At 24.5% G+C, this 13708-nt stretch overlaps 1 protein-coding gene across 1 annotated transcript; it reads left to right on the top strand.

The window, feature by feature from the left end:
* The first annotated feature begins 6983 nt into the window (after positions 1–6983).
* On the top strand, positions 6984–12350 carry LOC113557368 (programmed cell death protein 10-like). Its single transcript, XM_026962841.2, has 5 exons — positions 6984–7410; positions 7547–7724; positions 9946–10078; positions 11367–11531; positions 12181–12350. The coding sequence occupies exons 1-5, from the start codon at positions 7339–7341 to the stop codon at positions 12263–12265; spliced, it is 633 nt and encodes a 210-aa protein (XP_026818642.1). The 5' UTR covers positions 6984–7338; the 3' UTR covers positions 12266–12350.
* The last annotated feature ends 1358 nt before the right edge of the window (positions 12351–13708 follow it).

Genomic DNA, 13708 nt, shown 5'->3' with positions numbered 1-13708 from the left:
TAGAAAAACATACAACACTTAATTATATCTCTGATATCACAGTAATATTCGTCAAAAACAAGACATTTATATGGCCTTTCTCTGGTATTAATGACTCTGTGTAAGAGTTTTGATAGATTGTCAAAACTCTCATTTGGATTATACCAGAGACTAGCCATATAAATGACATGTTATTTATCAATATACATCCAATTGTTGAGTATTGAAAAACATACAACACTTAATTATATCTCTGATATCACAGTAATATTCGTCAAAAATAAGACATTTATATGGCCTTTCTCCGGTATTAATGATTGTGTGCGAGTTTTGATATATTATCAAAACTCTCTTTCGGATTATACTGGAGAGTAGCCATATAAATGACTTTTTAATTATCAATATACATCCAATTGTTGAGTATAGAAAAATATACAAGAATTAATTATATGTCTGACATCATAGTTATATTCGTCAAAAACAAGACATTTATATGGCCTTTCTCCGGTATTAATGACTCTGTGTAAGAGTTTTGATAGGGTATCAAAACTCTCATTCGGATTATACCAGAGACTAGCCATATAAATGACATGTTATTTATCAATATACATCCAATTGTTGAGTATTGAAAAACATACAACACTTAATTATATCTCTGATATCACAGTAATATTCGTCAAAAACAAGACATTTATATGGCCTTTCTCCGGTATTAATGACTCTGTGTAAGAGTTTTGATAGGGTATCAAAACTCTCATTCGGAATATACCGGGGACTAGTCATATAAATAACTTGTTAATTATAAATATACATCCAATTGTTGAGTATAGAAAAACATAAACACTTAATTATATCTCTGATATCACAGTAATATTCGTCAAAAACAAGACATTTATATGGCCTTTCTCTGGTATTAATGACTCTGTGTAAGAGTTTTGATAGATTGTCAAAACTCTCATTTGGATTATACCAGAGACTAGCCATATAAATGACTTGTTATTTATCAATATACATCCAATTTTTGAGTATAGAAAAATATACAAGAAATTATTATATGTCTGACATCACAGTAATATTTGTCAAAAACAAGACATTTATATGGGCTTTCTCTGGTATTAACGACTCTGGATGTGAATTTTTGTTTATCAAATTACTAGTTATATGGTTTTTACTGATTACAACTAGTCTAGTGTTTATAATTCCGATGTCTAAATCACTTTTTGTTTTTCAGGCTATATTTTTATTGATATCATTAATTTTATTTTTTGTGTTTTTTGTATATTATATGACTTAACATTTTATTGTAACTATTTTTACTATTAAATATTTTTTGTATTTATAGGTTAAGTACAGTTGAATGTTTTTAATTTGTTTATTTACCTAACTAATTTTAAAATTATATTATAATTTAATGTAATTTAATGTTATCAACCATCAATGTATTGTATCTGTGTATTGCTATTAATAAATTTTATATTAACCATTATATTTTTTTTAATAATTCATCTACTTTGGAAATGTTATAGAATACATTTACAAACAGTTTATATATCACTTTATAAATTAAAATATTATGTGCCAAATTTAAATATGATGTGTTTCCATTTCATTCATCATTTTACTTTACTTGGCACTAGTGTAAGATTGTATGCTATGTTGCATTATCTGTATTAAAATTGATATTGCCTTACTAGTCTATGCACAAGTAATATATAGAAAATTCTTTATAATGAAACTCAGTACAACAAAATACTCTTTATAACGTAAATATTACATTATAATTATTGGCAATGCTTATTCTAAGAATTTTAATCAACTACGTGCTTTGTTTAAAATATAATTCTATCAAAATAGAACTATAAATTGAAATGTAATATCCGAAGCCAATTTGATACAGTAAAAAATTATAACATTTTTAGCTTTTAAGTGGAATTATTTAAAATTTAACCTATTAATAAGAAATAAAATTATAAACATTCGCGTTATGCGTTTAAAATGTTTTATTTTTTTCGAACTGAGTGTATTGATTTTACAATGAAATAGGTTTTTTTTAATTAATATATTTATTTTTTTTATTTCTGTTATTACGTTTTGAGTAGAAATAATGTTTTGATTTTTTACTACAGTCCCTCTTTGAAAAGGAAAATTCATATAGTTGGTACTTCTTTTGGGGGAGGGGGAGGTCAAAAAAGTCAGTAAAAAATTTCCTATAGTTTTCAAAAGTGTCAGGGAAAACCATGAAAAATAACGGAAAACGGGAATTTTTACTCATAACCACTTTTGGATAAATTCGATTTTTGATTTTGCTGTAACTTAAAAATGAATCATTGTAAAAACTTGAAATTTTCACCAAATGTTTATATTAACGTTATCTATTTACGATTAAATTTTCAAAATATTTAAAAAAATTTTAATCTATTTATAGACCATTACAATTTTTGATTTTTATAATAAGTTTTCTATAAATGCTGATAAATAAAATTTGGCTTTCCAAAAAATCTTTAAAATTTAATATAAGGTTTATTATAAATTATTCTTAAGGTACTAAAAAAAAATCAAAAACTGTTAGTCACAATTTTTGTTTATAAGCATTAAAATTTCAATTTTTTATGAAATACTGTAGAACATCGATTATCCGAATCTCCGTATTACTAGAACTGAGGAATTTGGTAACTTAATTTCCCTCAAAAAAGAGGGAGTTCTGAACGGCTCGGATAAGCTCGTGGCTTGCCAAGTCACGCGCTGTGGGAACGATAAAGATATTTTAGGCTCGTGATGTGTCGAGCATAAAGCAGGTTCCTACGGCGCGTGGCTCGACGAGCTTCGAGCTGCGCAGTTTGTGTTTGATTTATAATCAATTCATTCTCGATAGTGTATCAGTCGCTCTCGATAACAAAACAATTTTTAATGTTTTATAATATAATTTTCGTATTATTGTGTATCGTGTTATGTTATAAATCTTGAAGTTTCCAAAAAGATGATCCAAAGTTATCCCAAGACATGTAGTTCATAGAAAAATACAAAAAAATATTGGCTAAGTTAACAAATTCAAACAGAGATAACAGAATATTTTAAATAATTATATAAAATATATATATAATAATTATAATATAATTTAATAAAATAATAAATATGCAATTAAATATTCATGTAATGTAAAAATATTAATGAGTATAACGAAAGAGATCTCTATTGGTCCCTTTAGATTTGTTATAAAGAATTTGCACTGTATATGCGTATGCTCAATAAAATGTATGTTTATATAATAATAGTATTCAGTTGACTTTATTTCTTATATGAACATTAAAACATTTATATTTGATTTATACAATTTTGAAGTTATGATTTACTAATGTCTAATTTATAATATTAAATTATATACCTCACAATTAATCTACTTCAGTAAAGTGGATCTTTAATTATCCACCTGGCAAAGTCTTGACAAAGAATCAAATAGACGGTTAATCGGTTGTATGGAAAAATTATGTAATTTTTTTTTTTATTATGAAACAAAAAAAAATGATTTTTAATTTTCGTATTATTCATACAACTTTCATAGTTTTCCGTTTTTTATTATGATTATCATCTTTCATTTGTGATGCATAGAGTTCAATTTCACTATAATTTTTTTTTAAGTTGTTAATTGTTGTTTGTGTGATCTGTGATAGGTTATAACATTTATAATTTACCTGCTTACCTAGTTTCTAGTTATAATATTATTTTTTTCGTAGTACATGGTATTTTTCTATCGTGTAATATAAGTTGTCTATATAATAAATACTTATATACCTATTTACTACTATTGTAGTTGTCTACAAAAATATCTCGCCTTTATTGGAAATATTATTGAAAAATAATTAAATAAATTACATATAACTAGAGTCCGGATTTATATTCTGTTAAAACGTTTGAAATATTATGTTTATATGCAACTAAAATTGATGAAATATTCCCAAAAATATTCTTAAGATTTTCAAAATATTCTAAAAAATATTGATAATACCAATTAATACGTAAAAAAAAAATGCAATATGATTATTGATTATGATTATGAATTTATAATTTATTGTTGTTTATAAGATTATATCTTATGCTACATTATGCAATACATTAACATAAAAAATAATATACAATGTTTTTAAAGGAATGTACAATAATATATTTTTCCAAATTTTCCGGAGTAAAGTCATTACGGCGGTCCGTGATTATTGTCTTATATATATTGAATATCCTTTAATATAATCCAATATAACGGAAATATGCTAAAATATTCTCTAATATGTACTATAAACTAAAATATTCTGAGATATTCTCTGAAGTCAAAATATGCACTAATTGCAAAAAAAACATTTTTGGACAGATTCTACTGGTTATGAAATGCAAACATTTCTTACTTCCGTCAAACAGCATATACGTTTGTTAAAAATATGTTTTTGCATAAAAATCCGGACTGTACATATTACTACTAATGCTTCATTTAAAAACGTTAGTTAAGAATAAATATTTTAAACATGGTTTTTTTTCTATTAAATATGACGGGAAGGCTGGTATTCATGTAGGTATTGTACAAGTATAATTTTAAAGTAAAAGCTATATAAAATACTAAAACATTAAAATGTTCATAACTTACTTTAAAATCATAAAATCAATAAAAGCATATGACATTTCCTCGATAATATTCTTACATTTAAATTTGATAATAGCTAAATTTACTCTAATATTAAAGCTAATATCACATAATGTATACTGCTGAACGCAAATTTGGTATGATGTACATTAGTACGAAAGAGACAACACATGCGGGATAACGTCCTCTTAATGCAATGAAGCTATTCTGTTTTCATGTAGCTCTAAACATTTTTCGATACTTATAGTCATAATTCAGGATTAATATTCTCTTAAAAAACCTAAAATATAATGCTAATATTCTCTAAAAAAAACTTTAAAATATTCTCATTTATATTCTCTTAGAAATTTAAAAAATATACAAAAATAATCAATAAATAATTTAATAAGCAATTTTTTTGAATTTTTACAATATTGCTTTAATTAATTAGTGAAGTATTGTACTCGTGTATTATAATGGAATAATATTGCACTTAACTATACTTAGGTAGAAATATACTATAAAATATATACAACAATATATTTTAAAAACTTTTTCCTACGAACTCAAAATTGAACGAATCGTCCTCATCGTTTACTCCTATAAGACTGCATAAACTCAGTAACGATATGTAAAAACATTTAAATCCAGGCTTTAGTTATAGTAAAATTAATTTAAAAACAATTTTAGCGATCGAAAAAGTGTATAACAACTCATAGAATTTGGAATAATACCTAGGTTAGGTTATGATCTTTTCAATAGACGTAAAAATCCCCCTAAAAAAAAAACACATTGTGGAAATAAAAGCACGCGAGTGCCATACAATTTTTCTATTTAATACTTTGTTGATTATATAGGCATGTAGTGTAATATAATAATAATTTATACATAAAAGGTTGACTGCCACGTCCATTCTTACATACTTGTCAAAATGTGTATGTGACATATACATGGGTCACACACTCACTTGGTTTTTAATTTTGTGACACCTTTGTGTGCCACATAATAATATATTTTATCAAGACACACTGGTGGGTATACCCATGTTTTTAGATAAAAATAAATTAATTTATTTCACTCATAAGTTTTTATCGTTTATTCGATTTTTATCAATAATTATCATTTGTAATGTAATGTATAAAATATAAATAATCATTTAATTAAAAATAAAATGTTAGAATTTATTTTAGTATTTTTTTTGTTTAGAACATATTTTAAGGCCTAAAGGGTATATTATTAAATCATAACTGCATACATATTTAATAGGTTTATAGGGCATTTTATTTTTTTAAACTTTTGTTTAGCATTTTTTTTTTGCATTATCGAGTCATTTTGTAGGTTTTAATGCATATTTGTTCAACATACTTACTATACAAATTTAGCCTATTCAAAATATTACGTAAAGATAAATTGTTTTCTTGATATTTAAATTGTTTTTGTTTAATAGATTTATTGAATTTTCCATACACATTGTTATTAATTCGATTAATTTCGATTCAATTTTTATCTTATTTTTTATAGATTTATTGTAGACTGTCACCCATGACCCATGCTCGGACAAATATCCAATGATTAGTTAGTTTTTTTTATTATTTATAAACTACCAAATTATATATACAAACATTACAGGGCATTTTTGCTATTTTTTAGAGTGTATTATCATTTGTACACCATTCAACGTTACTTCGTGTATATTCCAGACATTTGATATTAGGAAAAAAACCTAGATTGAACTTTTTTAAATATTGTTTTGTTTATTCGACAATTTTTTCCGTGGGTTTTTTTTTCATTGGTTTTTTTCAGGATTCGATTTTTCATATGTTGTCGCCATCTTACAAATGTACAAAATAACAAATTTACGTTCAACAGAATACGTATCATGTAAATAGTTTTAATATTACAATACAAAAATTAATAAGTACGTATCATCAAATTTTAAATTAAGAATATTAATTGCCTATCAAGAAGAAAACAAAAATATTCAAAATCATGTTGTTGATAAACACTCTGATCCACATTGGGAGTTCGTCACTTCTTGACATTTTAGTTGTAAATTCCTTATTTTAAACGAGGCCAGATCATTGTCGATTCGCTGTCGGATGTCCATTTTCGTACCCTTTAAAAGGTATGAAATGTATATAGGTATAGATTTTCTTTTTTTTAGAAATGGCATCCCATTTGGCTATGAATTATGATCAAACTATTCGATTATTATCGATAGATTGTTTGGTGGGCTATCAGTTTCGAGTCGTGGGTTCACCTCCAAAATTTTCAAATTATCGCGCGTTAGCAGAACGTTTCGTCCCGGTGTGTGCAAACATTCAGTGTTTTCGGTGTTGATGGGCGGGCAGTCTTGCTTATCGTTATCATGGTTTCTTTTTATTCTTTTTCTCGTGTTCGTCCCCCGAACCAGAAGTGCTTCACCTCACGAATTATTATTTCGTTGATAGTGTTGTTTTTATCCACAATTTCCTTGTACACAAAAACAACGAACAGTGTTCAGTGACATATACTTATTTATGACCACGAAAAACAGCATTAACACTGCCAACAGCATCGTTGTCGTTCGCGTGACGACGAATTACAGATCAATGAACGACATGTAACGCAGTCACTACTATTTTTTGATTTGATCAAAACAGCGTACGCTATCGATCATAGACGCCCCGGGCCATACAACGCTGTCCCGTCTGACCAACATCTCCGGATAAAGATCTGATGTCCGTTGTATTGCTCAAATCTGTCGCTAAATAATGAAAATGAGCGACGAAACGCCAGTCAGTTCTTTGGTACTACCAGTTTTGATCAGGCCGATTTTGTCTCAGGTATATAATTATTAATGTTCTACGCTGTAACAATCGTTATGAAAATGCTTTTTATTATTACATCTTTGGTTCCATCAAATTGTTTGTCTTACATGAATGTTATTGTGATAAAACTAAATTATGTTGTAATTTTCAGTTAGAGAAACGCAATGTTTCTGCGTCTCAGACTTTACGGTCAGCATTGTTTAAAACTGAAAATACTCATCCTGGGTTTGCGTACAATTTGGTTGCTGGTATAATGAAACAAGGTGATATTAGTATTAATATGAATGAGAGCGTATTGAGACTTCAAGGCACAGTTTCTGATCTAGAAGGTAAATTTTAAAATACCATTTAGCATTACGTATTTAATATTTTAAAATTATTTTAGTTACACGTGAAATTTGCATGATTAATATTATTAAAGGTGTATTATCAATTTGAATTTAAACTATTTAAGTATATGAACTACAGATTTATATTATACGTATTATGTAATTCTGTTTTTAATTAATGGGTTAACTATTATAACAATAATTAGACCATGGATTTGTATGTAATTGCATATATTTAATAGTCAATTCTAGTATAAGTCACTATAAAATATGATATTTCACGAAAATACAAATTCTTTTAGAGTATATTTTACTTATATTTTTTTTATTTTTGTTTTATATTTTTTTTTTAATTCAAAGTTTACCGATCCAATTATTTTTATGGTTTTATGTGGTACTAATTTTAAGCCCATAAAGTATTCCTATGGCATTTACTATTTAGGTTTAATTAATATTTAACATTATTTATCTTATATTTTGGATATTCTAATAACTTATTATAATATTTATACATTTTTATCTACTTGACATGGTTCTTAATGAATTGCCATTGGCCCTTTTGTTTATTTAAAATTAATTCTTAGCCAATGTCTCAAGTCTGAATATTATTAATGGTATTATCTCCTATAATTATTTAATTGCTGATAAATTATTGTGAACGTCATTATAAATTTGTCAGAAATGTATATTATTTAATTTTAATAGCTACTCTAAGGTATTTTTAACACTTTTTGTACCATAATGTTTTTTGTGCATTTTATTTCAGTTTTTTTAGAAATTATGATTATAAAATAATAAATAGATAATTAATAAACATTGCTGCAACTTGTTTAATATCTGCTTAAAATTAAAACTTTTCATATAAATCATGGTTTTTACAAACATAATTTAGCTATTTTAAGTGTATAAATTGGTATTTTTAATAATCCAATAAGGATAGGAGCTTAGTTTTGATATATTCAATTAGGTGTTGACGGTGTTGTTATTATATTATTTAATAAATTAGGTAAAAATAAGTATTTCATTTTTTTTAAATTTAACTTATGATTATTTATTTATTACAATTTAATAATATATATTTGCCATAACAACTATTATATTGTGTTGATTATTGGTACACTCTGAATCTACTTCATAGATTGTAATAGAGGTATTTTAACAATTTATAAAAAACATTAAGAGCAATAAATTTTATTCCATTAAAAATTTAAAAAATTAATTTTGTAAAAACAAAAAAATTTCTTTTGGAAGCTATTAATAAAAAATAAAAATATTTTTATATATTTAAGTATTAATATTTTTTTATCAAATTTTAACATAAGTAAAAAATAGATTGTAGATTTTATGATTATACTATACTATATCTGTAACAACTTATATTTTATTTATACAGTAACCCTTCGTTATCCGCGAAGGTTACGTTCCAGCAAACCTGCGTGGATAACAAAACCGCGGATAACGAGACCATAAATCAATGTAAAAAGGGAGGTTAGGTTTAACGTTTTTTAATTTTAAAAATCAATTATTAATCAATTATTAATTGTTTAATTCATAAAACTAAAGCATTTATAGTGGAGGGTTGAATTTCGTCAAGTGATTCTTTGATGTTGACAAGATATTCAGCGATGTTATAATTTTTCCATCCTTGTGTGACAATAAGTTGTAAGTACGTATAATGTATATGTGTTATACCTATAGCGATATAACAACAATTATCTAGAATTGTCAAAAATAAATTTCTACAGTGTTCATGTAATAACGGTTAAACGCTATCGCAATCGCAAGGTTAGGTTATACGCAATAATATGTTATCGTGGACCCAACCGCGGATAACGAGGGATTACTGTATTTAAAAAATTAAAAACTTCTTGTGTCCCTTGTTTTTTTATCAATATTATTAATAAAAGATAGATTAAGAAATGATTTATTAAGATGATTATTATTAATAATTACCAAAATTTGTCCTGTGATTAATTGATTACTCAAATTCAGAATTCTTAACTAAACAAACTGGGTTTGATATTATTTTTTATCAACTTTTAAATATTTATACTCTAATTTAGCTAACCTTATGTTAAATATTAATGTATAATAATCTCAAGTTAATTTATAGTTTAAAAGGTATATAAGGATTATTAATTTTGTATTGTATATTTTATTATAATACAAAATATTAAACTATTACCTAATACAGATATTCTAAAAATCACATATTGTTTAGGTGGTGAATATCGGTTAAATAGATCTGAAGATGCATTTCAAGAATTAAATAAAAAATCTATGGCTTTAAAAAGAATATTAAGTCGCATACCAGATGAAATCAATGATCGTAAAACCTTTTTGGAAACAATCAAGTGAGTCACCAAATATGTTTTATTTATTTATTTAAAAACTTAGTTTCATAATTTTATTGCTATAACATAATAGTAAGTAGGATGAATTATGCCTGGCAACTTTTGAAATGACCTAGTACAAACATTAGTTTGATAAAATATATATATATATATATTGTCATTTAGATTTTGAACCATTACTGCTAATGAAGTGGTGACATCAATTTTTTAAACATAATTTGTTTATATTTCTTTTTGTGTATTTTGTGTAGATTTAGTCAGATATATTATATTACCTGTAATATATATACAATTTATAAGCTTTCATCTTCTTTTATAAATGTATTCAAACATAAAAATGACTATGTGCAGATCATAGAGAGGATACAACACAATTATCTTTGAAACTCACTATACTTTATTTAGATTGAGATCAGACTTTGGCGACCAACTTGTGCGCACTTGTGTGGCTTTACTACATAGCAGGTGTACAGATAGTTTACTCGGTCGGGTTAACAAATGGGTATTGACTACCGCCACCCGACAAAAACTGGTTGACGTTGAGATCTGATCTCATTCTGGAAAAAGTATGAAGAATAATTTTTAAATGATCAATAATTAAAATACTTAGTTTTCAATTGTATTAAGTTAGTATAATATATATATTAATCATTTTTTCTATAATCCATTTATTAATACATAATCTTATTATTGAGCTTTTAAACATGAAAAAGAAGTTTAAAGATAGAAAAAAATATATTATATAATTTATAATTCTTATTAGTATAAATAAATATTTTATGAGTTTTCTTAATTTATCAGCTAAATAAAACTACTATTTTTATATATTATGTAATTGTTATACCGTACCACGAGAAAATGCATACGGCGGTTGACCGAAACTCATTGTTTTTTGTGCACGAGTGTCCCTCTTCATTAAACAATCTCAAGCCGAAAAAAGTAGTTCGCTATCAGAACTAGTCGGTTACATTGCCGTATGTGTTCTCTCATAGTATAGTGGGAGAAATTTGGCCCTGAAACAATGGAGTGCAATCATTTGGATACGCGAGCCATATGCGTTCTTTCATGGTACAAATTATAGTGAGAGGGTTTTATGGCAACTGCCACACATACTTTAACAATTTAACAATTTGATGAACGTTTGATATTTCAATGGAAGTACATGTAACCTTATAGTTTATTTAACAGTTTTTTGAGTTAATTGTGAATAATAAAAAGACTTGAAATATGATTTTTTAGTTTGTTTAAATGTTGGTTACATACTAATTTATTTTATTTATAATTACAGAGAGATAGCTAGTGCTATAAAAAAATTACTTGATGCAGTAAATGAAGTATCTGCATATATTCCAGGGCCTAGTAATAAACAAGTATTAGAACAGAGAAAACGTGAGTTTGTTAAGTATTCCAAGCGGTTCAGTAATACACTGAAAGATTATTTCAAGGAAGGACAGTAAGTAAATTTGATATTTATTAATAAAACATAAATAAACTCTTACAAGACAATTGTACTTGTTGAATTATAAGTGGAATTTACATTTTGAAAATTTAGCTACAAAAAATTCTACCAAAACCTATTTAAAGACATCCCAACAAATACAGAACATTTATATGTTTTAGGTAACTGATCAGTGATTACTAATCTAATCTCAAAAATTATTTATGTACAAATTAAATACAAATAAACGTATAAAACTATTAATTTAAAAATAAAAGTGTGATTAATTGAAAAAAGAAAAAAAATACAAACAATTAAAGAAAATTTAATTTTTCATTCTTTTAATATTTTTCACTAAATGGTATCTTTTAATTTTTATATATATCATATTATTGATTTAAGTCAAACTAAAATTTTTAAACTAGTAGTCAAAATTTTGTTTTTAGAAATTATTTAAAAAAAATTAATTTCAGCAATTTAAAATATGATAAAGTTATAAACCATTGTACAAAATAGTATTTTTTTATTCCTATATCTAGGTATCATAATACTTGTTGAACATTAAGGAAAATACTGATATATTATTTTATATATTTTTTTAACAGTAAAAATTATTTTTTTTAGTTTTGTTAAAATGATGGTATGAATTTGTGTTTTGTTTCAGTGCCAATGCAGTATTTATCAGTGCCTTATATTTAATTCACCAAACAAACCAAATTATGATAACTGTAAAAAGTAAATGTGAATAATAATTTTAATTTATTTTTCTTATATTTCAATTAATAATTAAGCAATGTAATACATTCCACTACCAATTATTTATCTTATAGAAAAAAGAAAACAATGTTATATAGTTTTAAAATAATATCAAAGTTTATTTTTAATATCTTGTATTTTCTATTTAAATACATTGTCATATTTAGAAAATTATTTAGAAATATTATTTTTTTTATTAATTCTTTTGAACTATTTATGAACAATATTAATTTTATTTTGAATTCTTGAGTTATAAAGACTTTGTTTAAATGGAGTTCAATTTTTACTTTATTTTTCTTTTGATATATTTTAACTAGCAAATTCTCATTACAAATCAAATTATAATATGTTAAAGCACTTGTCCAATACAAAAAAATATTTTTGTTCACATTAAATTATAATTATGATTTGATTTATCGTCAATAATGTCAACTTTTTACTATTATTTTATACACATATTAAATATTCATAAATGTTATATTTTTATGCACAGTATTATAGTTAAGAATGTGATTAAGTACAAATTGTGCTAATAAAAAATTCTTATATCATACATTAAAGGTAGTATGTTAAGTATCAAAATAAAATTATTACCATTATTTATTATTATAATATAAATAAATTACAAAATAAATTTTTATTTTTTAAACAATTATTATGTTTAGAACATTTCAAAACTCTATTTTTAATTATAATGAATAAACAATTGTTAACTCTTATCATAAACATATTACTATTTACTCAATTAATGTATTGTAATTAAATTAATAATATAGTATAATATTAGTTAATTTATTTAATTTAAATTAAATTTTATTTATATATAAAAAAAACTAATTTATTTAGAATGTAATATTTTAATTCAATTATTATCAATAGGACATTTTATCAATTCCTATAATTGTTATAGAAAAATAAATTTAGAAACATGTGCAATTTACCTTGAACGTCAAAAGAATGTTATACAGGATTTTAAACAAAAAAAGTATTTTCTATTCTTAAAATTACATGTTTACTATATGTTTTATTCCATTGTGTTGTTGATTATATATAAAAACATTTTTATACTGAAATGGGATCAAATGAAGTGATATTGAATTGCCTAGATAAATTAAATTTAGTTAAATGAATTAAGTTGAATTTGAAGTTTGTATATTTTTTTTTAAAGTGCATAAAATAAAAATTCTTAGAAATTGTTCTATAATAAATTCTATTGAGTATGATATCTCACTCATTTTCTGATAAGAAAAATATATACTCATATATACATTTATGGTATTCTGTAAGGTACCTATTCTTTATTATTTTTTTTTTTGTTCTATATTTTCTGGATTGTTCACAAAGTATTTTTATAAATTTATTTTATTTTATAAAATCTTACCATATATTCAGTAGTATTTATCTAAAAATTGTCTCAATAACTAGAAATATGTGTA

This window comes from Rhopalosiphum maidis, chromosome 3, assembly GCF_003676215.2.
Source record: "Rhopalosiphum maidis isolate BTI-1 chromosome 3, ASM367621v3, whole genome shotgun sequence".
NCBI lineage: Eukaryota > Metazoa > Arthropoda > Insecta > Hemiptera > Aphididae > Rhopalosiphum > Rhopalosiphum maidis.
The sequence above is the reverse complement of the archived record's forward strand: the minus strand, read 5'-3'. Positions and strand labels throughout refer to the sequence as shown.

Excerpts from the sequence above, each read along its gene's own strand:
- LOC113557368 (XM_026962841.2), top strand. The coding sequence starts at position 7,339 with ATGAAAATGAGCGACGAAACGCCAGTCAGTTCTTTGGTACTACCAGTT. Across the intron at positions 7,411-7,546 it reads TCAGGCCGATTTTGTCTCAG|TTAGAGAAACGCAATGTTTC; the intron begins GTATATAATTAT and ends TGTAATTTTCAG. Across the intron at positions 7,725-9,945 it reads CACAGTTTCTGATCTAGAAG|GTGGTGAATATCGGTTAAAT; the intron begins GTAAATTTTAAA and ends CATATTGTTTAG.